The sequence below is a fragment of the Leopardus geoffroyi genome, chromosome B3 (genome assembly GCF_018350155.1).
Source record: "Leopardus geoffroyi isolate Oge1 chromosome B3, O.geoffroyi_Oge1_pat1.0, whole genome shotgun sequence".
Lineage (NCBI taxonomy): Eukaryota > Metazoa > Chordata > Mammalia > Carnivora > Felidae > Leopardus > Leopardus geoffroyi.
The window spans coordinates 145,821,278-145,843,821 of record NC_059337.1 but is presented as its reverse complement, the minus strand read 5'-3'; the positions used below and the strand labels follow the sequence as shown (position 1 = coordinate 145,843,821).

Below are 22,544 nucleotides of genomic sequence, written 5' to 3'. Positions count from 1 at the left end.
GGGGCCAGAGCAGACCAACAGACCACGTGGAAGCCCAAGAGGGAGAGCCTGGACTGAGAGTACCAGAGGGCCAGACGCACACACACACCCGGGGGGCGGCGGGGAGGCTGCACACACGTGCAGACAAAGTCCATGGAGGCCCTGAGCCGGGCACGCGGCCCTGGGCCACTGGGAGGTGGCGCACAGGAAGGCCCTGGGAAAACATAAAAGCCGGGGAAGAGTTCAAAACCACCCTAACCTTGGAGGCACCACCCAAACCACACATACGTCTACCGGCAAAGGGCAGGAGCTTAAAGGCTCAGGTAACTAAGCACAACTTCTGACCCCTCACTGGCTCAGCACTAAGCAGTGCAGACACAAGGACAACTCCTAGTAAGCCAGGCTGAAAAATAAAAAGGACAACGAACACAAAAACAAAAAGAGAACCCAGGCATCAGTGGCCTCACGACACGGAGGGAAACGTATCCTGCGGAAGCCTGCGGGATCAATACCCTATCCTGCTACCCTGCACCGTCTAAAATGACCAATTCTCAGCCAAAAACTGAGACGTTTTGCCAGAAACAGGAATGTGTGACCCATACTCAGGAAAAATGAGCAGCCAAAAGAAGGTGAGTGGGCCCAAACATGGGTTTAGCACACAGGACCTCAAAGCAGCCACGCTAAGTACGTACGAAGAATGAAAGCAAACCACGTTTTAACAAATACGTGGAAATATGATGACAATGACTCGAAGAGAATTGCAACAAAAATCAAAAACAGAAAAACCCAAAAGGAAATTCTAGAGTTCAAAAGTACAAGAACTAAAATGGAAGATCCCTTACAGCAGACCAGCACGTGCAGGTCTGAGACGTCAGGATAAAGAAGCAGGAAACTGAAGGACAAATCAATAGAAATTAACTACTCTGAAGAACAGAGAGAAAAAAGATTGAAAAACAAATGCCCAGAGACTCAGAGCGCAGCAAGACAACACCAAGTGTACAGACACAGGTGAGACAGGAGCCCTAGGGAATGAGGGAAGGCATAGAAAAAAAAATATTTGAAGAAATTCCAAGATGCAAATAGATTATAAGTAAAAGGACAGAAAAGGATGTGCATGCAAACAGAAACCAGACTGGTAGAGTAGCTACATTAATATCCGACAGACTTTAAGACACAACTCTTGGGACACCTGAATGGCTCAGTCCAACTCTTGATTTCAGCTCAGGTCACAATTCCAGGGTTGTGGGATCAAGCCCACAACAGGCTCTGCCCTGGGCATGCAGCCTGCTTGAGAGTCCCTCCCCACCCTCCCACCACCCCTCTCCTACTCGCAGACATGCACACATTCTCTCTCTCTTTAAAAGAAATTTTTTAAAAAAGAAGAAGACAACAACTCTTCCAGAGAGAGAGATTTATTTCATAATGACAAAGGACTGGCACATTCTGAAAAGGCAACAATTACGAATGTATACATATCGAACAATATAGCCCCAAAAACATAAAAGAAAAGCTGACAGACTTGAGAGAAGAAATAATTCAATAATTCTAGAAATTTCAATACCCCACTTTGAATATTCATAGAACTAGTGAGAAAATCAGCAAGGATAGACGCTTGATGGCTGCCACAACTCACCAGCTTGATCTAACCAACATCAACCGAGGCTTCCACCCCACAAGAGCAGGTACACATTCAAATTTTCAAGTGATCACGGAACACTTCCCAGGAAAGACTATATCTATGCTAAGCCATAAAACAAGTCTCAATAAATTTTAAAATATGGAACTCATTCATGGGGCACCTGGGTGGCTCAGTCGGTTAAGTGTCTAACTTCAGCTTAGGTCAGGATCTCACAGTTCATGAGTTCAAGCCCCGCACTGGGCTCTGTGCTGACAGTTCAGAGTCTGGAGCCTGCTTCAGATTCTGTGTCTCCCTCTCTCTCTGCCCCTCTCCCACTTACACTCTGTCTCTCTGAAAAATAAACATTAAAGTAATTTTTTTAAATATGGAAATCATTGAAAGTATGTATACTGCCTACACAGAAATAAATTATACATCAACAATGTAAGGAAAGTTGGAAAATATCCCCAAATATCTGAAAATTAATATACTTATAAACAATTACCCATTTGGTCAAAGAATACATCACAAGGAAAACGAGAGCGTATTTTGAAAAGAGTGAAAATTAAAATAGATCAGAAAATATGGGATGCAGCTAAAACAGTGACAGAGGGAACATACAGCTTTAAATGCCTGTGACAGAAAAGAAAGGTCTCAAAACAATAATCAAAGGTTCTAGGTTGTACAACTAGAAAAAGAGCAAATTAAATCCAAAGTAATCAGAAGTAAAGGACTAATAATTTTAAGAGTGAACATCGACAAACAGGAAAAGACATTAACACTAGGAGGAAAAAAAAACAGTGAAATTGAAAAGACTGACAAAATTGGTAAACTTTAGCTGAGTTAACCAAGAAAAAAAAAAAAAGGAGACACACATTATCAAAATCATAAACAAAAGAGGGGACACAACTATCAACTGTACAGAAAATAAAAGGACCATAAAAAGATTCTGAACAATTTTATGCCAATAAATAAGTCAATTTAAATGAACAAATTCCATGAGAAGATATTTACAAATGACATATCACATAAAAAGTTAGTATCCAAAATCTGTAAAGAACTTATCAAACTCAACACCCAAAAAACCAATAATCCAGGGAAGAAAAGGGCAAAAGACATGAATATAGACACTTTTCCAAAGAAGACATTCAGATGGCCAAGAGACACATGACAAAACACTCAACATCACTCATCATCAGGGAAATACAAATCAAAACCACAATGAGATATCACCCCACACCAGTAAGGATGGCTAATATTAACAACTCAGGCAACAACAGATGTTGGGCAAAGATGCAGAGAAAGGGGAACCCTTTGGTACTGCTGGTGGAAATGCAAGCTGGTGCAGCCACTCTGGAAAACAGTATGGAGGTTCCTCAAAAAATTAAAAATAGTACTACCCTACAACCCAGCAATTGTGCTACTAGTTATTTACCCAAAGGATACAGGTGTGCTGTTTCAAAGGGGCACATGCACCCCCATGCTTATAGCAGCCCTATCAACAATAGGCAAAGTATGGAAAGAGCCAAAATGTCCATGAACAGATGAATGAATGGATAAAGAAGATGTGGTATAGATATGCAGTGGAGTATTACTCGGCAATCAAAAAGAATGAAATCTTGCCATTTGCAACTACGTGGATGGAACTGGAAGGTATTAAGCTAAGTGAAATTAGTCAGAGAAAGACACGTATCATATGACTTCACTCATATGAGGACTTTAAGACACAGAACAGATGAACATAAGGGAAGGGAAGCAAAAATAATATAAAAACAGGGAGGGGGACAAAACAGAAGAGACTCTTAAATATAGAGAACTGAGGGTTGCTGGAGGGGAGGTAGCTGGGGGCATGGGCTAAATGGACAAGGGGCATTGAGGAGAACCCTTGTGGGGTTGAGCACGGGGTGTTATATGTAGGGGATGACTCACTGTATTCTACTCCTAAAATCATTATTGTACTGTATGCTAACTAACTTGGATATAAATTTTAAAAAATAAATAATAAATAAAAATAAAAATAAATGAACAAATTCCAGGGATGCCTGGGTGGCTCAGTCAGTTGAGCATCTGACTCTTGTTTCCAGCTCAGGTCATGACCTCATGGTTCATGAGATCAAGCCAAGCATCGGGCTCCGTGCTGAAGGTGCAGGGCCTGGGGTTCTCTCTCTTCCTCTCTCTGCTCTCCCCTGCTTGCCATGCTCTCTCTCTCTCTCTCTCTCAAAAATAAACATTTTTTTAAATGAACAAATTCCTAAAAGACACAAATTACCAAAACTAACTTAAAAAAAATAGAAAAATCTGAATATACCTAAAATATAAGACATTGAATTAGTAACTTAAAATTTCCCCACAAAGTCCACGCTCAGATGGCCTCATTGGAAAATTCTGTCAAATATTTAAGGAAGAAATAATACCAATCTCACACAAACACTCACAGACAAGAGTAGCAGGGAACACTTCCCAACACATTCTTAGAGTCCAGTTTTACCCTGACACCAAATCAGACAAAGATACCACAAGTAAACTACAAAGAAACAACCCTCATGAACACAGGTGAAAAAATCCTTAATAAAAACATGTTGCAACCAATCTACGAATCTATGAAAAGGATTACATACCAAGTGGAATTCAAAACAGAAATGCAAGGCTGGCTTTAACATCCAAAAACCAATTAATACAATATACCATGTAAACTGAATGAAAAGAAGAAAAAAAAAAAGCCATGCTTACCTCATAGACAGAAAAAAATACTTGGGAAAATGCACCTCCTTTCCTAATAACAGCCCTCAGCCCACGAGGAACAGAAAGGATCTTTCAACCTGATAAAAGAGCCTTTATGAAAACCCGACAGCTAACATCATACATTAACAGTGGATGACTAAATGCCTTCTCCCTAAAACTGGACTAAGAAGACAAAGCTGTTTGCCTTACCGCTTCCATTCAGCATTGCAATGGCCCATATACTCAAACAAGAAAAAAAAAATCGGAGCATAACAGGTCAGTAAGGAAGAAGAAAATCTGTCTTTGCTTGTAAATACAACCCTGTACGTGAGAGAGAAAACCTGAAGAATCTACAAAAACGACTATACTAATGGCTTTTACAGAGTCACAAGATAAAATCAATACGTAAAAATCAATTCTTCATTTTTAGCAAGGAACAACCCAAAAACAAAAGTAAAATGATTTCATTCACAATAGCAACCCAAACACTAAAACACTGGGGCGCCTGGGTGGCTCAGTCAGTGGAGCATCCAACTTCGGCTCAGGTCATGATCTCACAGTTTGTGGGTTCGAGCCCCACATTGGGCACTGTGCTGACAGCTCGGAGCCTGGGGCCTGCTTCGGATTCTGTGTCTCCCTCTCTCTGCCCCTAACCCACTCACATTCTGTCTCTGTCTCTCTCAAAAATAAATAAAGCATTAAAAAAATTTTTTTAAACAAATGAATAAAATGTATATGGAAAAAAAACGATCTAGAACAGTTAAGCATAGGGGCACCTGAGTGGCTCAGTCAGCGGGGCAACCAACTTCACTCAGGTCATGGTCTCACAGATTGTGAGTTCAAGACCCGCCATCGGGCTCTGTGCTGACAGCTCAGAGCCTGGAGCCTGCTTTGGATTCTGTCTCCCTCTCTCTGCCCCTCCCCCACTCACGTTCTATCTCTCTCCTTCAAGAGTAAATAAACATTAAGAAAAAAAATTAGAATAGTAAGCATAATTTTGAAAAAACAAGAACAAAATAGGAAGACTAACGTTACCCAATTTCAAGCTTTGGCAATCAAGACGATGCCATATTGGCGTACGACAGACATAAGCAAAAAGAAACAGGAAGTCCGGACACAAACCTTTACAACATTTGTGGCCAACTGATTTTTGACAGGTGCCAAGGCAATTCAGTAGGGAAAGTAGAGCTTTCCAGCCAATGTGGTTATAACGAACGGATGTTCAGCTATGACAAAATGAACTTAGACTCTTCCACCTCATACCATACTACACAAGTGTCATCTCAAAACAGACCAAAAACCTAAATACACCAAGTAAATATAAGAGAGGAAAACAGAGAACAGAACTTCTATGACTTTGGGCTTAGCGAAGATTTTTCAGATATAACAACACCAAAAGCATAATCCATTTTTTTAAAAAAAGATAAAGCAGACGTCATCAAAACTAAGAACTTGTATTTTTCAGAAGATGCCATTAAGAAAATGAAAAGACAGGGGCGCCTGGGTGGCTCAGTCGGTTGGGCGGCCGACTTCGGCTCAGGTCACGATCTCGCGGTCTGTGAGTTCGAGCCCCGCGTCGGGCTCTGTGCTGACGGCTCAGAGCCTGGAGCCTGTTTCAGATTCTGTGTCTCCCTCTCTCTGACCCTCCCCCGTTCATGCTCTGTCTCTCTCTGTCTCAAAAATAAATAAATGTTAAAAAAAATTAAAAAAAAAAAAAGAAAATGAAAAAACAAAATACCAGGAAAATATCTGCAAATTACATATCTGCGAAGAAACTTTCAGCTAAAATTTATAAAGAATTTCTGAAACTCACAAACAAGACAACTCGATTTAAAAACTGGGTAAAAGATTTGAACAGATATTTCACCAAAAAATATAAACCTGGTTAATGAGGATATGGACAAATGCTCTGTATTATTAGTCACTGAGGAGACACCAATCAGAACCACAAGGAGCTACCACCATACCCCCGCCGGACTGTCGACCATAAAGAAGTATCCGGACAGTGCCGAGCGCTGGCGAGGACGTGGAGAAACTGGAACATGCGCTGCTGGCGGGAGCGTAACACAGTAGTCACTGTGGAAAACCATCTGGCCGGTCCTTAAAAAGTTAACACAGACTCCCCACACAGCGTACCAACGGCACTCCTAGATATCTACCCGAGAACTGAAGATAAATGTTCACCTGAAGACTTTGCACGACCCTTCGCGGCCGCGCTGTTCAACAGAGCCCAATACTGGGAACAATCCACGCCTCTCACCCGCTGCTGAACAGAGTGTGGCGCATACACAATGGAGCATCACCCAGCAACAGCAAAGAACAAACGTGTTATGACACGGATGAATCGCAAACCTGTTATGCTAAGTGAAGAAAGCCAGATTAAAAAGAAAAAAAAAAACGCGATTCCATGTACATAAGGTTTTCAGAGACCGGGCGCAGATCAGTGGCGGCCAAGGGTGGGAACAGATGGGCAAAAAACAAGTTATGTTTTTTAAAACAGCTTTGTTGAGATATAATTTATTTACTACAGAATTCACCAATTTTAAGTCTGTAATTCCATAATCTTAGTAAATTTACAGAGCTGTGCAACAATCACCCTAATTCAGTTTAAAAAATTTTTTTAAATATTTATTTGTTTTTGAGAGTGCAAGCAGGGGAGGGGCAGAGAGACGGGGAGACACAGAATCCGAAGCAGGCTCCAGGCTCTGAGCTGTCAGCATAGAGCCCCACACAGGGCTCGAACCTGTGAAGTAGGAGACCATCACCTGAGCCGAGGTCGGACACTTAACCGACTGAGCCGCTCAGGCGCCCCCACCCCAATCCAGTCTTAAACTGTTTACGAGTGAACTTCCGGGGAGGACAGAAATGCTGTACCACTGAGCCGTGGGGAGGCTGGCACAACTGTACGAATGCGCTACGATCACTGGACTGCCGGTCAGGACGAGGTCACCCTTGCCAACAGTGGCTGTGAGGTAACAGGGACACCAGGCACTGGCCCTTCCTTGCCCGAGGCAGTGTCCTGTGGCGGGCAAGCGGCATCTGGCATCGTGGTGATATTCCGCACCTTCCCGTGTACATTCTAGGGGGATTTCTTTTGGTTTCAGGAGCACTTTTCACGTTTTCTAGAATCATTTCTGATCTGGGCGTCGCTCCCCTGGGCAAATACCCTGAGACGGCCCACGCACCTTATGTATGTTCAACCTCAGCACGAAGTTCACAGAAAAATATGGTTACGTAAAAAAACGAAGAGTGTGAACTAAAGCTAGCCTTTCTCCCGACAGCTGGGACAGCTTTGCATATTTAACACCTTTTCTAAGGTGGACAACTTACCCTAGAAGTTTCTGACGAGCGCTGTCCTGTAACTGTGCGATTCTTTCTGGCCCAAGAAACTTCGACCCATTGGGTCCATCGCACACTAGCTTGTTAATAGCAGCCCTGAGAATATTGATCTGTAAATAAATGGTAACACCAACATTCATGTGGTTCTGTAACTGAATTCCATTCCACATTTAAATACTTCATTAGCGTTCAGAGTTCATACTCTTATTACTATCATCAATGCAGTTTCTGGAACAAATTATTAAAACAACACAAATAACATCAATCACCACTACTGCAGTTTAAGGAACAGTAACAAAAGAAAACACTGAAAATCAGCAAGAAAGGTTCTGACGTTTCAGTCTAATCACACCTCTTACACCCCTCCTCTTCTGCTTGGACGCACATCACCGAGTCCAGCCCACCCTCACAGTCGGGTCTGGGGGCAGATGACGCTCCACTTCCTGGAGGCAGGGATCCACAGACCCTGATGGGAATCCTCCGGTACGAAGACCTGTCTCTTCTCCCGCATTTGTTTATTCCACCATTTCTTTATGACCTTACGGACACGCAAATAAATCATCTTACCTTCCTGGGTTATAATCCAGTACTGCTTTGTTCATTTTGCCGCCCAAACCGCGGCAGCTTTGGCCAGTGGGGCTCTCCCGGTTGGCCCTGCGGCCCCTCGACGTGCCCTGTCCTCTAGCTCCGAGCACTTGTTTACTTCCTGGCGCTACAGGAAGCCCCACACCTCACCCTCTGTTTTCCCTGCTCCAGCCCCAGGAGAGCCATTTCTCCAAGAAGCCCGCTTCCTTCTCCCGGAAAATCCTGTCAGAAACCAGAGTCTGGGCATACGGTGTGCTGGTGGCTTTGGGGGTGTCACAGCCTCTAGGCCTTCACAAGGCGGGCGGTCGGTACATGCGTGTGTACAGAGCCGCATGGACGCACACGCGCGCACTGGTGCATGGAGAGGTTGGTCGTGCTCATACTGATGAGCTGGGTCATCCCGTATCCCAGGGTCCATTCCAGCCTTCCCTGCTCGTCTGGAACTCCTGTCCGGTGAGAAACCCAGCTCGCACATCCATGTACCGGCCGCTCAGCCTCAGTACCGTGTAAAACACCTCCAGAGTGAAGGGGCTGGACTGAGAGCGGTGTTTATGTGCTGCAGCCTGTTTTCAGTCAAAACACTGTCTTCCAAAGCTCCTTTTCTCCTCAACGCAATTACCCAAAATATGTGTGTGTGTGTGTGTGTGTGTGTGTGTGTGTGTGTGTGTGTGTTTCAATCACACACCTTAGTTCCCCTCCTTCATGAGGGGCAGCCTGTGTGTGGGTTGACAAGCACACGGGGTCACGCATCCACCAGCTGAACACCCCAGAGAGCAGCCCTTCTGCTCTGGAGTGACCACCAATCCGCTCTGTCCTTTAGTTTATCCTTCCCCAGAATGTCACGTGAATGGACTCTTAAAATAGTAGCCCGTGAATCCTGGCTTCTCCTACTTGGAAACACGCATTTAAGACTTATCCGTGGGGTGCCTGGAGGGCTCATCATCTCACAGTTGGTGGGTTCAAGCCCCGCGTCGGGCTCTGTGCTGATAGTTCGGAGCCTGGAGCCTGCTTCGGATTCTGTGTCTCCCTCTCTCTCTGCCCCCGCCCCCGCTCTCTCTCTCAAAAATAAACATTAAAAGAAGTTTTAAGAGAGACTTGTTTGTGACGTTGCATGAATCAACCACTCATTCCTCTCAAGTGCTGAAGAGCATCCCATCCCACGGCCATCCTGCACTCCCCCCGTTGAAGGACATCTTGGCTGATTCCAACTTTCAGCAATTATAAACGACGAGCGACGCAATCGACATTCCCAAATGGATTCTCTGTGGATGTGAGTCTTCAAATCTCTTAGAGAAAACACTCGAGGTGGGACTGTCGGGTCTCACGGTGGATGTGTGCTCTGTCTTCTAAAGCTCTACCTCCTTTCTGCATCCCCAGAGTCCCTGCTGCTTCACATCCTCGCCAGCACTGTTGTCAGTTTCTTGGATTTCAGCCATTCTAACGGGCACGTGGACGTACGTCATGGTCTTAACTCGCGTTTCCTTGTGACTAGGACGCTGCTGCCCATGTTTTCGCTTACTTACGTTTCTAATGACTGGCTTGCGTATTATGATAAAAGTCCTTTATCACATACATGATCCGCAAGCATTTGCTCCTCGTGAACGGCCCATCTCTTCATCCTCTTAGCCGGGTCTCTGGCACAGCAGGTTTTAATTTTGACAAAGTTCAGCTTCTCCTTTCTTCTTTCACAGACTGTACTTTAGGTGTTGCATCCAGAAACTTCCTGCCAAATCCAAGGCCATCCAGATTTTCTCCTATATTTACTTCTTGAAGTTTTATATTTTACAATTAGGACTATTAAGGAGTATCTTTAAGTCCCAAAACACCTTAGAGTGAAAGTTAAGTCAATAAAATGAAAACACCAACAACTGTAACCACAGCACCCTGGGGGATAAGGGCGGGCTCGGCGCAGCTCACCATAGCGCCTGCCTTCTTCCTCCACCCCCTTCTACGCAGTTACGCCGACCTCACCTAGTTCGTGCAACTTCTGAGAAGAAAAAGGGCCACGTACTTTACAGCAGCGCCGTTCAAACTACCTGTGGTGGAGGACCAGCTTTCTCACTTTGCAAAATGCACCAAAACTGAATTACTAGAACAACAAACTATAAAAAACACAAGCATATAAAACATAAGCCCACATTTTTCATGATCAGATTCAAAAGCCATAAAATTACTTTGTTAGCCTGCTCCCTAAGTTTCTAAGTGCTTAACCTTGCCCGCTACATTTATCACGTCCTGGCCCCGCACAGACACACGCGGCCGCACCGCTACGCGCTCAGCAGGCCGTCCACCCTTGTCGAGAGGATGAAGCCGAGAGCAGGATTCCGCTTCCTCGCTTCCCACCGTGGACCAGCAAGGATGTGCAGCTAGTCCGGACCCGGAGGGAGGCATGGACAGAGATCCCCAGCAGTCCTACTGGCCTGGTGTTTACTCCCACTGCCCAGAAAAGCCTCCTGTGCCCAGAGATCCCACAGGAGAAATTCATAGAGCACCGTCTCTATTGGGAAGCTACTTCCTACAGAAAAGGGAAGTAAAATAGGCAGGTTAAGGGACAGCAAGCACCTCTGGGGCCAGAGACGTAGGTATGTATTTAAAGGTCCATGTCAGGGGCCCCTGGGTGGCTCAGTCAGTTAAGCGTCTGACTTTGGCTCAGGTCATGATCTCATGGTTTGTGGGTTTGAGCCCGGCATCGGGCTCTGTGCTGACAGCTCAGAGCCTGGAGCCTGTTTTGGATTCTGTGTCTCCCTCTCTGCCCCTCCCCCACTCACGCTCTTTCTGTCTCAAAAATAAATAAGCATTAAAAAAAGAAAATAAATAAATAAATAAATAAATAAATAAATAAAGGTCCGTGTCAGACACTGCGCTGTTAAATGGGTGTACAAACCAACCGAGAAAGAAAGAGAGAGGGAGAGAGAGAGAGAGGGAGGGAGAGAGAGAGACAGAGAGAGACAGAGAGAGAGAGAGAGAGAGAACTACTACAGTGCTGATGAGTCAGTCTTACCTCTATGATATCCTCCACGTTGAACTGAACATCAAATGCTAGCTCAATGTCATGCTCTGGCAGGATAGGGGCCCCCGTGGTTGGATTCCACCCCAAACCACAAAGGACTCCAGTATAGTTTTTTCCATCCCGATCAACCCTAAATGAAAAGTTTTTAGAAGAGTTAGTATTTTGAAATTGTTAACCCATTGTTTCAACGTTAAAGGAACTGGCCAATAAAATCATTGTTCTGCCAGACCTCGTACAGCAACTAATTTTGTTTATTTTTGCATTTTCTCTTCCGGTGTTTACATCAGAAACAACAGAGGCTATGTAGTTATAAGGACGGTACATGTGTTTATGAGTCCGTTATTTAGGTTTCTATTTCTCACTGCAGCACAGAACATAAAGACTATTTTATCACATTCAGTCTTTTCCTTCCTTCGAGTTCTTCCCATGGGTTAAATTCTTATTAGTGAGGTTTCCACAGAGTATTTATGGCTTGTGAAACAAGTCTAGCACTTAGAAGCTTACAAGATGTTATGTCCCACCTTCCTACCCTGAAACAGCTGTACACACAACACAGAGCGTCACATCCTCCTTTAACCAAAACCTGCCCCCTCCCTCCAGCACTGCGCCCTGTCACTTCCATGTTCAACACATCCTTAAACCTGGTGACCCCTCCATCTCAGCTGTCACCAGCCTGGTCTGAGCCATCGCCACTTTGCACCTAGACTCATGCGATCCCTTTCTGACCCATCTTCCCCACACCTACTCCTGCTTCTTCCAGTCCGTTCCCATGCAGCAGAGAGTGTTAGTTTTTCAAAACAGACCCAGGATTTTTTTTTCTCTTCCCATCATTATAACAAAAACAAACCCAGTCTTAAGGGTGGTTTCCTGTGCCATTTTGAGAAAAACCAGAGCCTGCTGCAAGCCACGCAGCATCCAGTGCCCGCTTCGCTCCCCGAGGTCATCTCAAACCCACATTCTCCCTCCACCCCTGCGCCAGGCTCCAGCTCCCCCGGCTTCCCTACAGGCCTCTCTGCCAGGCTCCTCCCGTGGAGACCCTTCCTCTGCCTGTGGGCTCCTTCTTTCACCCCAGATGTTAGATTAAATGACAGCACCACAGCCCAGAACAGGCTCAACAATATAAAATGAACAGATATTGGGGTGCCTGGGTGGCTCAGTTGGTTAAGCATTGGACCTCAGCTCAGGCCATGATCTCATGGTTTGTGAGTTCGAGCCCCACGTGGGGATCTGTGCTGACAGCTCAGAGCCTGGAGCCTGCTTCAGATTCTGTGTCTCCCTCTCTCTCTGCCCCTTCTCGGCTTGTGCTCTGTATGTGTCTCTCCCTCTCAAAAATAAATAAAAACATTTAAAATTAAAAAAAATGAAATACCTTTTCCCATAATTTATATCAATAAAGTTTTGGTTTCTTTTAATATCAGTTTTTTTTTTTTAATGTTTACTTATTTTTGAGACAGAGCATGAATGGGGGAGGGGCAGAGAGAGAGAGGAAGACACAGAATTGGAAGCAGGCTCCAGGCTCTGAGCCATCAGCACAGATCCCGACGCGGGGCTCGAACTCACAGACCGCGAGATTGTGACCTGAGCCAAAGTCGGACGCCTAACCGACTGAGCCCCCCAGGCCCCCCAAGTTTTGTTTTTTTTAATCAACAACGTTTTGATGAAAATAATCTAGGCCAAAAAAGAGCTTTTTTCTTAGTCCTAAAGATATACATACACACACAACAGACTTCTTTTTCACTTCAATGAAAATGAAAGAGAATCCCACTTCAAGTGAAATCAAAGACCCAGAATTCAGACTGGTAAATATGGTGCTGAGCATTTGCTATACAAAATGATTGCTGAAGTGTTCCTTTATAAACACTATGCTCCCCACGTTTTTAATAGAATATCATTTACTATTATTTCAGTTTATACAAAACTTTTCCAGAACACAGATAACAGCCCAGGTCACCAACAGTACGACTAACAGCTGCTCATCAGTGGCCCTCACATGTGGTAACACATGCTCATCACCACGGACGGTCCCCAGATATTCAGCCTGGAACTGACCCGCACCTGTTCATCTGCTCTACACCTGAAATCAATAAAGGTAATTAAAACACCAGCTTTCGTTCTTTTCTGAGGATCCTAAAAACTTATGGGACCCTGAGACACAGTAATCAGGACCACAGAAATATTTTTACTTCCTTTATAACCACATTTAAACTCAGACCGGCAACAGCAAAAGTCACGACAGGATCCAAGCAAGCGGGCTCGGTGCAGACACAGCAAGGACATGCCAGACGAGCAAACCGTTCGGAGACAGCTTACATAAAGGAGCTCACGTTTATGGGAGCTGACAACTGCTATGCTTGTTAGAACCAACTTCTCCAGACAATGACGTTTAAAGTAAATGCAACAGAAGAGGAGCCTGTCCTGCAAGCTCATACTTTACAGCTGTCTAGCCAAAGAAGGAAACATAGTTCCTCTAGTCAGTCTGAAGCCTCCATATAAAAATGTTCCCTTAAATATTCTGCAACATGCACCGTAGTAATCTGCAAAGTACTGTCCACCCTTAAACACAGGTTTGAACTGAGCAGCTCCAATTATATGCGGATTCTTTTCAATGAATACACTGGAAAATTTGGGGGGCATCTGTTGAAAAGAACATTTTTCTCTAGCTTCCCCGATTGCGCGAATACAGTACGTAAACACATAGAACACACAAAGCGTGTGCACCTACCCCAGGTTATCAGTAAGGCTTCCGGTCAACAGTAGGCTGTGTTGTTTGAGGGACAACTGTGTTTGTTCAAAGTGTACTGAGATTTCCAAATCCTGCCAAGGCCACTCCCCGGGTAAGGACCTTCCGCCTCCTTCGGCTTCCCCGATGCTGCCAGGAGCGGCCAGGGCAGGACGGACATCCCTCACGGCAGCTACCGTCTCTGGGCACCGTGCTGCGCCCGTGAGCTCACCACTGTCCTTCTTTACAGATGGGGATGCGTCAGAAGCTGGAGGGGCACCTGGCATGCCCCGGGGCAGGCAGCAGGGGGCATGCCAGCCAGGGAGCCCAGGTCTACCTGCCGCCACAGCCTTCCCGCCAGACCCGACAGCACCCCCTCCCGCTCTACATTCCCGTCACCTCACGCTTCCAATACTTAAAGACACTCTGTGCTAACAGCTCGGAGCCTGGAGCCTGCTTTGGATTCTGTGACTCCTTCTCTCTCTGCCCCTCCGCCTCTCACTCTCTCTTTCAAAAATAAACAAACATAGGGGCGCCTGGGTGGCGCAGTTGGTTAAGCATCCGACTTTAGCCAGGTCACAATCTCGCGGTCCGTGAGTTCGAGCCCTGCGTCAGGCTCTGGGCTGATGGCTCAGAGCCTGGAGCCTGTTTCTGATTCTGTGTCTCCCTCTCTCTGCCCCTCCCCCGTTCATGCTCTGTCTCTCTCTGTCCCAAAAATAAATAAACGTTGAAAAAAAAAATAAATAAATAAAAAAATAAACAAACACCAAAAAAAAATTAAAAAAAAAAAAAAGACACCTTTGCTGTATTCCCCAATTTTCTCCAGCTTTTTAAAAACATTGGTAGATCAAGATGTTTTAAATTACAAAAACGGTCCATGACTACACCGAACAATTCAGACGACACGTCGGCATACAGAAGGCGGCATGCCGTACAGACAGGGAGGTCAGGAGCGCGCATCTTATGTGCTGTTTTCATGGTGCAAAGTGGACGCTTTCCAGTGAGAAGTGGGGTCTTGGATCCCAGGCCTCAGGTCTGAGTGGGACAGTGGCCGGAGCAAATCTCAGCGTGGAACGCTTCGGAGGTCGCTCATCAAAGGGGACACGGCTTCCACTCAGCTCTGTCAGGACGCTGGCCGTGGGCACCCAACCACCAGGCCGCGAGGAAGCCCCGACGAGCCCTTGCAGACGCCACCCGCAGAGGCCCTGGCGAGCAGAAGCCGAGGCCCCGGGCCACCAGCCACGTGAGCAGAAGGGCGGAGGCAGGGTTTCCACGGGAGCCAGGAGCCGTCGGGCCTCCTGCTGAAGACCCGCCCACCGCGGGGCTGTCCCTGGCGGCCGCTGAATCCCTGCCACAGCAACCAGAGGGCTGATGGCTGATCTGTCACGCGGCCAGTCAGTGGAACAAACGGTGAGAGAGTGGAAGTTCCCTTTTAATCCACGGCCGTCATCCATTAACGGGTTTGCCTGGCGGGGCTTTCTGTTGTTTTGGAAGAGTTCTCCTCCCCCGGCCTCCGCAGCACCCCTGCCCCGTGGAGCCCTCCCCACCGCCCCTGCCCAGCTGTGAGGACTCCGGCGGGAGGTGAGGGCGGCCAGCAGAACGCGCTCCTGGAGACGCTGGGCTCGCAGGGGACAACGCTCCAGCAGGCTCTCCACGCGGAAGCACCCGGGGCGGGGGCGGCAGGAAAGGCGAAGCCCACCCGGGGGCAGGTGCGCCGAAGGGCGACCGGAGGCAGAGGCAACAGGGGAGCCAGCACCGCCAGGGCTCGGTCACTGGGCTCGCAGAGGGGTCGTGAGCTGCAGCTGGTCAGCGGCCACCAGGCGCGGGAGAGGGGACCGCGGCCCTCCCTTTTCTCCGCCCAGTGCGAGAATAAAGTCCCTCCTTATCCTCTCCGAAGGGACCTTTTGCTCCCTCGCCTCCTGCCACCACGGACGCCATGTTGGAGATGGCAGACCTTCCCCGTGGTCCCCGGGTGGCCGCCAGCATCGACAGGACTGCGCGGACCCCGCGCCGAGGGCCGCTGGGGCCGGGGCGCCCGGTGCGGGGGGAAGGCCGAGTGCGCCCATGTCAACCACCGCGTCCCCCGCAAGCTCCTCAAGCACAGCTGCTGCTGACCCCACAGATTACAAAAGGCTCCCCCAGCTGACCAGAGGCAGGGCTCCCGTGACGAGGCGCAGGCCACCGTCCCCTCGTGGGCCCACCTGGCGGAGCCTCCGTGTTTGGACCGCCGGCATTCCCCACGCGGTCACAGAAAGCGCCCCATTCTGGCTCCCTTCACCTAAACTCAACAAAACGAGCGTGAAGTACGGGCTGCGTGCAAAGTACCACCTTCCCCCTCGGACGCTTGTTTTTGTTCTAGAAAGATGGTGATTTAAATACCATCGATTTCCACATTTCTTGAGTGTCTCTAGCACGTAACCACTTGCGCTTTGGAGATTTGAAACTAATACCCGGAGTCACGCAAACCCTCCAAAAGAGCACATTTACCGGGAAATCGAAGCAGGAGCCTGGTCTAGTAAGAGGCAAGGACAGTGCGGTGTCCGGGTATTCCCGGAGCCGTGCCCCTGCTCCCACACGGTGGCGCCCTTCCTTGTTAGACAAGGACACGTGCTGCGGTTTTTACAGGTCTGTCCGCCCCGCGGAGGACTCAGAAGACACCCCATTCATCAAGATATTTATCAGCTCATTATGGCAAAATTAGAGAGAGGCCCAATTCCAACATTTAAAGGCATATTAAATCCTTTGGGGGACAAGAGCAGGTTGGGGACAAATACATATGTGAATAGAGTAGGGCAGTGTTTATAAAAGCCATTTTACGTCCACTCTGCAATTTCTAAAACGGGTAATTACAAAGACATCATAACATGAAAATGCCTGTATCTGTGGAAAAGGACGCAGTACGACAAACACCTAAAAACAAAAAATATATATAATACTGAAAATAAATACGCTAAACATTTAAAAATGATGATGCTACTTTTTTCCCATTCAGCTTTTTCCAAATTTTTCTAAGGAATGCACGCTTTCAGTGGGAAGCAAGACCCTACTCAGCTGTCGTCTACACTGCGACAAGCACCATCTGAGACCACACCGGCAGACCGAGCAGGTGCACGGAGAGAGGGCCGAGCAAGCGGCAGGGTCGGGTGGTCCCGGGGGGGCGTGCGGCCTTCCCAGAGACCAGACCCCGTTTCTCCGCAGCCGCCGCCCTCTGCAGACGCCCACGAGTGCTTCCCCGGCAACACCCCGACTCTCAAGTGAAAAGCTCACGCGGCGGCTGTCCCCACGTAAGGGTGCCCCGAGGTCTCCCCCCAGCTCACCACCCTCTCCGCTACAGCCTCCAGGAGAAATCACTGTTTGGTCGAGGCATCAAAAAGAGCTACACCAGTAGGACACAGCAGTGCGCCTCCTCCCCCATGGTCACCAGCCCCGGGGCAGGGGCAGGGGGGGGGGGGGACCAGGCGTCCCGTGGACAGCCAGCCGGGAGCCTGAGAGCAGAGTCACACCTAGGCCCCTCTCCAACAGGACGCCTGCCCCAAGCCCGCTCCCAGCTCCTCCTGTCCCTCCCCCAACCCCTCTCTCACTCAAGCCCCGCGGGACCGGAGCTCTCCCCGAGCCCACTGCAGGCGTGTCCCCCCAGCAACCGCTCCCATCGTGCCCAGGCAGGCGCGGCCGAGGTTCTGGGTCTCCTCTCCAGGGGAGGGGGCGCAGGGGTGCGCTCGCCCACCCAGGTCCTCGCTCCGCGAAGCCCGGACTAAAGGACGACGAGCCCCGCACCTCAGCTCCATCGCGGGTGCAAAGAGCACACTGAGGAGAGCCGGGAGGCCGGGGATGTGGGGCATCAGAGAGGTCTCTCTCAGCAGCATGGTGGACCCTGCGGGACGGGCAACAAAGGCAGCGTCAGGGGCGAGTCGCTCTGCAGGACCCCGCGCCCTCCTGGCACACCCCTCGTCCCGTGTCCCCCGCTCCGCGGAGTCCGCTCCATGGATGCGCCCCACGGCGCCCCACAGCGGACGCCATCAGACCTGCCGGGGACCTCTGTCTGCCTGCTCTCCTCTCCTCCCCCTCCTTCCTTCTCACTGGGCCATTGGCTTTGTCCCAGGGCCAAGCCCTGTTCTACTCTGGGCACAAGCATGATGTAACGAATGACCAACCCATCGAGAAACCGACACCCGCACCCTCGTATAAAAGGAAAGGTGATGTTCTATCTCTTAGCCTCGCAGCAGCTGGCGCGCTCAGAAAATGGCCTCCAACTGTGGCGCAAATACACGCGTTCGCTGTCATCACGGGACAAACCACTCCTGGTAACAGAGTGGCGCAGGGAGAAGAGCACGCGGCAAGTGAACACAGCCCCGCTCACCGGTGGCGTTGACTGACAGGGAAGCCGCAACCAGCATCCTCTGGTAGAGGTCCTCAGGGGCGTCGCTGATGATGACAGAGTTGATGCTTTCCTTCTCGATCCAAACACACCTGAAAGGGACGTCAGCAGGAGACAGAGGCTGAGCCACCCACCGGGCAGCGTGCTCCGTCTAACCCGCAGCTGGCACGACAGACACAGGCAAGCGCGTGAGCGCAACGCTCAACAGGTGCAAGCCTCTTAACGTCCCAGCGTTCCTTGGCGCCTCCTCTTCTCCCCCGGGACCGCCGGCTCCCACCCTCGTCTCTCGCAGGCCTCGGCCTCGAGCGACACCCGCGTGCCGACAAGGCCCAGATCGCCACCTCCGTCCCAGGGGCCGGGTCCCGCGCTCCCAACCTGGAGGCCATCAGCTATGGCGCAGGCGGGCCCCTGGCCCCCCCTTCACTTGCCAGCAGAGGCCCCGTGGCCACTTGGAAGGCCCTCCTCCGCTCTTCCCCTTCCCCTTCCAGTGTCACTGACTCCACTCTCACACCGGCCTGCTGACTCCACCCGGGAGCTCTCATGAAGTTGTCTGTTTCCGCACTCCTGCCGGGGACTCAGCGTGGCCCACGATGTCCCCACCCGGGATTCCAGCAGTGGGCAGCCTCCAAAGTACGCTCCTGCCTGACAACCTCCTCCTCCGAGATCCAGTGCGCTCTCCCTACTGTGCTCCGCACACCTTCAAGCGCCCGTAGACCCCCTGCCAACCTTTCGGAACCGCAGGCTCTAGCAAAGGGCCGGTGGGCCCGAGAGCTGCACCCCTCACGGCTCCAAGAGGCGCCTGCTCTAGGCATCCAGCCGTCAGTTTACCTTGTAGCCAAGCGACTGTTTAAAGGGCATGGTAAGACTTTCCAACTGGCTTCAGATGTCGAGACCTCGCTTCTGGAGCTCGCCCTCACCACACAGCTCTGCAGCCCCTCTGTTTCCGCCCTCCCTCCAGCCTCACACACTTATTCAGAAGTGCAGGGTCACAGCGAGGCCAACGCCTTCAGCCAGCCTTCACCGCCCCTCACTGCTGCTCCTCAGCCTCCCCTGCATTCCTCCTGTCACAGGATCTCTGGAAACCTCTGTGGCCTTCCGGGTGTGGTCAGGGGCCCCTCCGAGATGCTTTCATGATGTTCCAGAGCCTCACCAACCCATCCCAGGAGGACCGGTTTTCCCTCGCACACCACCCCCCCTGGACCCACAATTTTGGAATCACACCGAGTGCATTTTGGTCACTATTGTTCCCCTCAAACCATAAACAGTTCCCAGAACACAGTGGCATTCACAGGGTTGCTGAATGAATAACAATACAGAAAAAATGAAGTCTTGGTTGGAAGATTCTCAAAAAGGTCTTACACAGAACAGCTTTCATGTAAGAGACAAAGAGTACCTCAGATCTGGAGGTAGGAGAGAATGAGAAGGAGCTGGAAAAGGGAACGTCCCAAGAGGTTAGACATAAAGATTAGTTTCTGAAAAACTCTATAAACAGGGGAGCAGAGGAAAAAGGAACCCACGGGGAACCTAAGCTAATCATACCTGAACTTGGAGATTCTGGTCAAACTGTGACACTTCAGTTCATAAGGGTTAAAAGGCCCGTGAAGTATTGCCTGTATATACAAAATATGCAGAGTGTTACCAGTAAGCGAGTTATCACTTAACATGCATTTAGGGGCACCTGGGTGGCTCGGCTGGGCATCCATCCAACTCCTGATTTCGGCTCAGGTCACGATCGTGAGATTCATGGTTCGTGAGACTGGGCCCCACGACGGGGTCTGCGCTGACGTGCGGAGCCTGCTTGGGATTCTCTCCCCCTCTCTCCCTGCCCCTCCCTCGCTCTTGCGCTCTCATGCGTGCATGCTCTGTCTCTCCCTCTCAAAATAAACATTTAAGAACTTAAAAATATACACATTTCAAAAATCCAAAAATCAGCTCATGTGTTAAAGAAAACAGCTACGCCTCAGCTACGACACCTTCAGGTTCGGTGGGAAGAGATGTGGCACGGGTGCTCTTCTGGGGACACGACTCTTGGCTTAGCGTTCCTTGACAGGAACGCTTCAGGAAGACACTGGCCAAAAAAAGGAAATGTCACCCAACACCTGAGTGACAGTATTCTTCTCACCGCACCAGACCAGCCCAACCGAGCAGGGAGCGCCGGGGACACACGGCCCGGGGCGGGGGAGGGGGGGCTCTTCTCCCACCAGGCGGGCACCCCCGCGGGGTCCCGCTCTCCACAGCCGCCACCCTCTCCCCCCGGGCAAACAGGCACAGCGGCCTTAGGAAAGGCTGGTTGAAACACAAGAACTAGACTAAGCACCTCTTTACGCCAGGCCGGCTTCTCCCCTCACTAACATAGGCTCCACGGCCAAAAAAGTGTCAACGTTAAAAACCAGGAAGAGAAAAACCCATCGGGACCGCTGGCTTATGACTCAGCACATAAACGTAAAATTACCTTAAGTTTTTAGGCTGTATTTTATTTTTATTATTATTTTTTTTAACGTTTATTTATTTTGGGGAGAGAGACAGAGCATGAACGGGGGAGGGTCAGAGAGAGAGGAAGACACAGAATCCGAAACAGGCTCCAGGCTCTGAGCTGTCAGCATGGAGCCCGATGCGGGGCTTGAACCCACAGACTGTGAGATCTTGACCTGAGCCGAAGTCGGCCGCCCAACCGACTGAGCCACCCAGGCACCCCTAGAATGTATCTTAAAACAACTCCTATAAATTACCTTGCAATTGGGAGCCCCCAGTTTATTAGAAGAAAAGCTCTCCAACAAAATCCGAATCAGGTACTTTTTGTCATCCTTCACGGGTGACGGCATAGACATATCTGCTATGTCTTCCACGGACTTGGAGAAGAGACCCTTGAGAGCTTCGTGGCTTTGCTGAAGAGAGTAAGGAAAGTTCATTTTGCCAGAAGAGAAAACTGTACTGAAAGCACTTCATTCTAAACTAATCAAAGTACTTCACAGGCAGGACCTTATTCCAGGCTGACTACTAGGCCTTGAAGGTCAGGAAAAAATCTTGTCAAGTATTTCAAACAAAAGAAGTAAGACAGGACTCGTTTAAGGCTCAATTTCATCAGCCTTCCCTACCTCTCGGCCATCAGAAGATTGAAGAGACTGAGAAATAGTTCTTAAGAGAACTTTCCGTACACAAAGTCTCTGCTGCACACGGGGGACACCGCCAGAATCCCTTAAGTGGCTTTCACGTAACCAAACACAAAACCCAGCCGGCTCTCGGCTACCACCCTCTTGCCGGTCCCCACTCTCCCTAATCCCAGCCCCTGCATCCTCAGCAGACGCCACAGAAGGGGAAGAATGGCCTTCGACGTTTGATTCAAACGTGGCATCTCTGAAGCCTTCCGACCAAGAAAAATAGCTTCAGGACGGATTTTGAAAGAAACGGTTGAAAATCATTTTGAAATACGTGAAGTACTTGGAACAAACGTTTATTAATTACGTTCATCAGGGAGCTAAATCTTAGAATTCGTTACAGAAAAAACAACTCCCCAAATGGAAAACCTTTCTATACCTTTCATTCCAAGAAGGAAAAAACAGCTTAATGATAGGAAACCAACAAAGCGAGGCCCAGCCGCCATGATTTAGTGTCAAAAAAACCTAGACCTTCAAAACGGTGCCAGACATACTAACTGTCCACCCGTCGGCATCCTGGGAGAGGAAAGCAGAGCCCCCCCCCCCCGTCTTCCCCCCTCCCTCCCTCCCTCCATCTCTCCCCCCCCCCGCCCCTCCCTCCCCCCATCTCTCCCCACCCCCATCCCTCCCTCCCCCCCCCCCCCCCCCCCAGGCACGGCCACACGCGCTCTAGCCGCCAGGATGGAAGTGCGTACTCTGGACTCGTAGGGCTCCTCGGCGAGCTCGGCGTAGCCCTCCTGGATGAGGACGTCCCTCACGCTGACGGTGTCCTGGGCCCCCGCGCACTGGTACACGTCCACGTGCAGGACGCCGTGTACCACGGAGAAGACCCTCACGAGGAGGGCGCGGCCGTTCACGAGGGAGGCGAAGCGCCGGCCGGCCTCGAGGCTCCAGTGCTCGCCGCACACCAGAGACTTGGCGGAGGGCCGCATCCCGCGGATCTTCAGCTCCAGCGCCTACGGGACAGAAGGGCGCGGCTGACCCGCTTCCGTGACCCAGCGAGCCGCTCCCCCCGGACGCTGCCGCCGGGCGGCCCCGAACCG

The 22,544-nt window shown here is 49.5% G+C and overlaps 1 protein-coding gene across 7 annotated transcripts in view; it reads right to left on the bottom strand.

The window, feature by feature from the left end:
* The window catches only part of TDRD9 (tudor domain containing 9), a 121,481-nt gene that overhangs the window by 2,897 nt on the left and 96,040 nt on the right, over positions 1-22,544 (bottom strand). For 5 of the 7 annotated variants that reach the window (XM_045448402.1, XM_045448404.1, XM_045448405.1 and 2 more), the window contains 7 exons: positions 22,158-22,457; positions 21,076-21,231; positions 19,886-19,956; positions 18,329-18,438; positions 17,746-17,842; positions 11,244-11,382; positions 7,649-7,767 (listed from right to left, as the gene is read on the bottom strand). In XM_045448402.1, coding sequence (XP_045304358.1) covers positions 7,649-7,767; positions 11,244-11,382; positions 17,746-17,842; positions 18,329-18,438; positions 19,886-19,956; positions 21,076-21,231; positions 22,158-22,457 — 992 coding nt within the window. Of the gene's footprint in view, positions 1-7,648; positions 7,768-8,009; positions 8,196-11,243; positions 11,383-17,745; positions 17,843-18,328; positions 18,439-19,885; positions 19,957-21,075; positions 21,232-22,157; positions 22,458-22,544 lie in introns of those variants that run through there. The other 2 variants (XR_006704226.1, XM_045448403.1) reach the window with 2 other exon arrangements.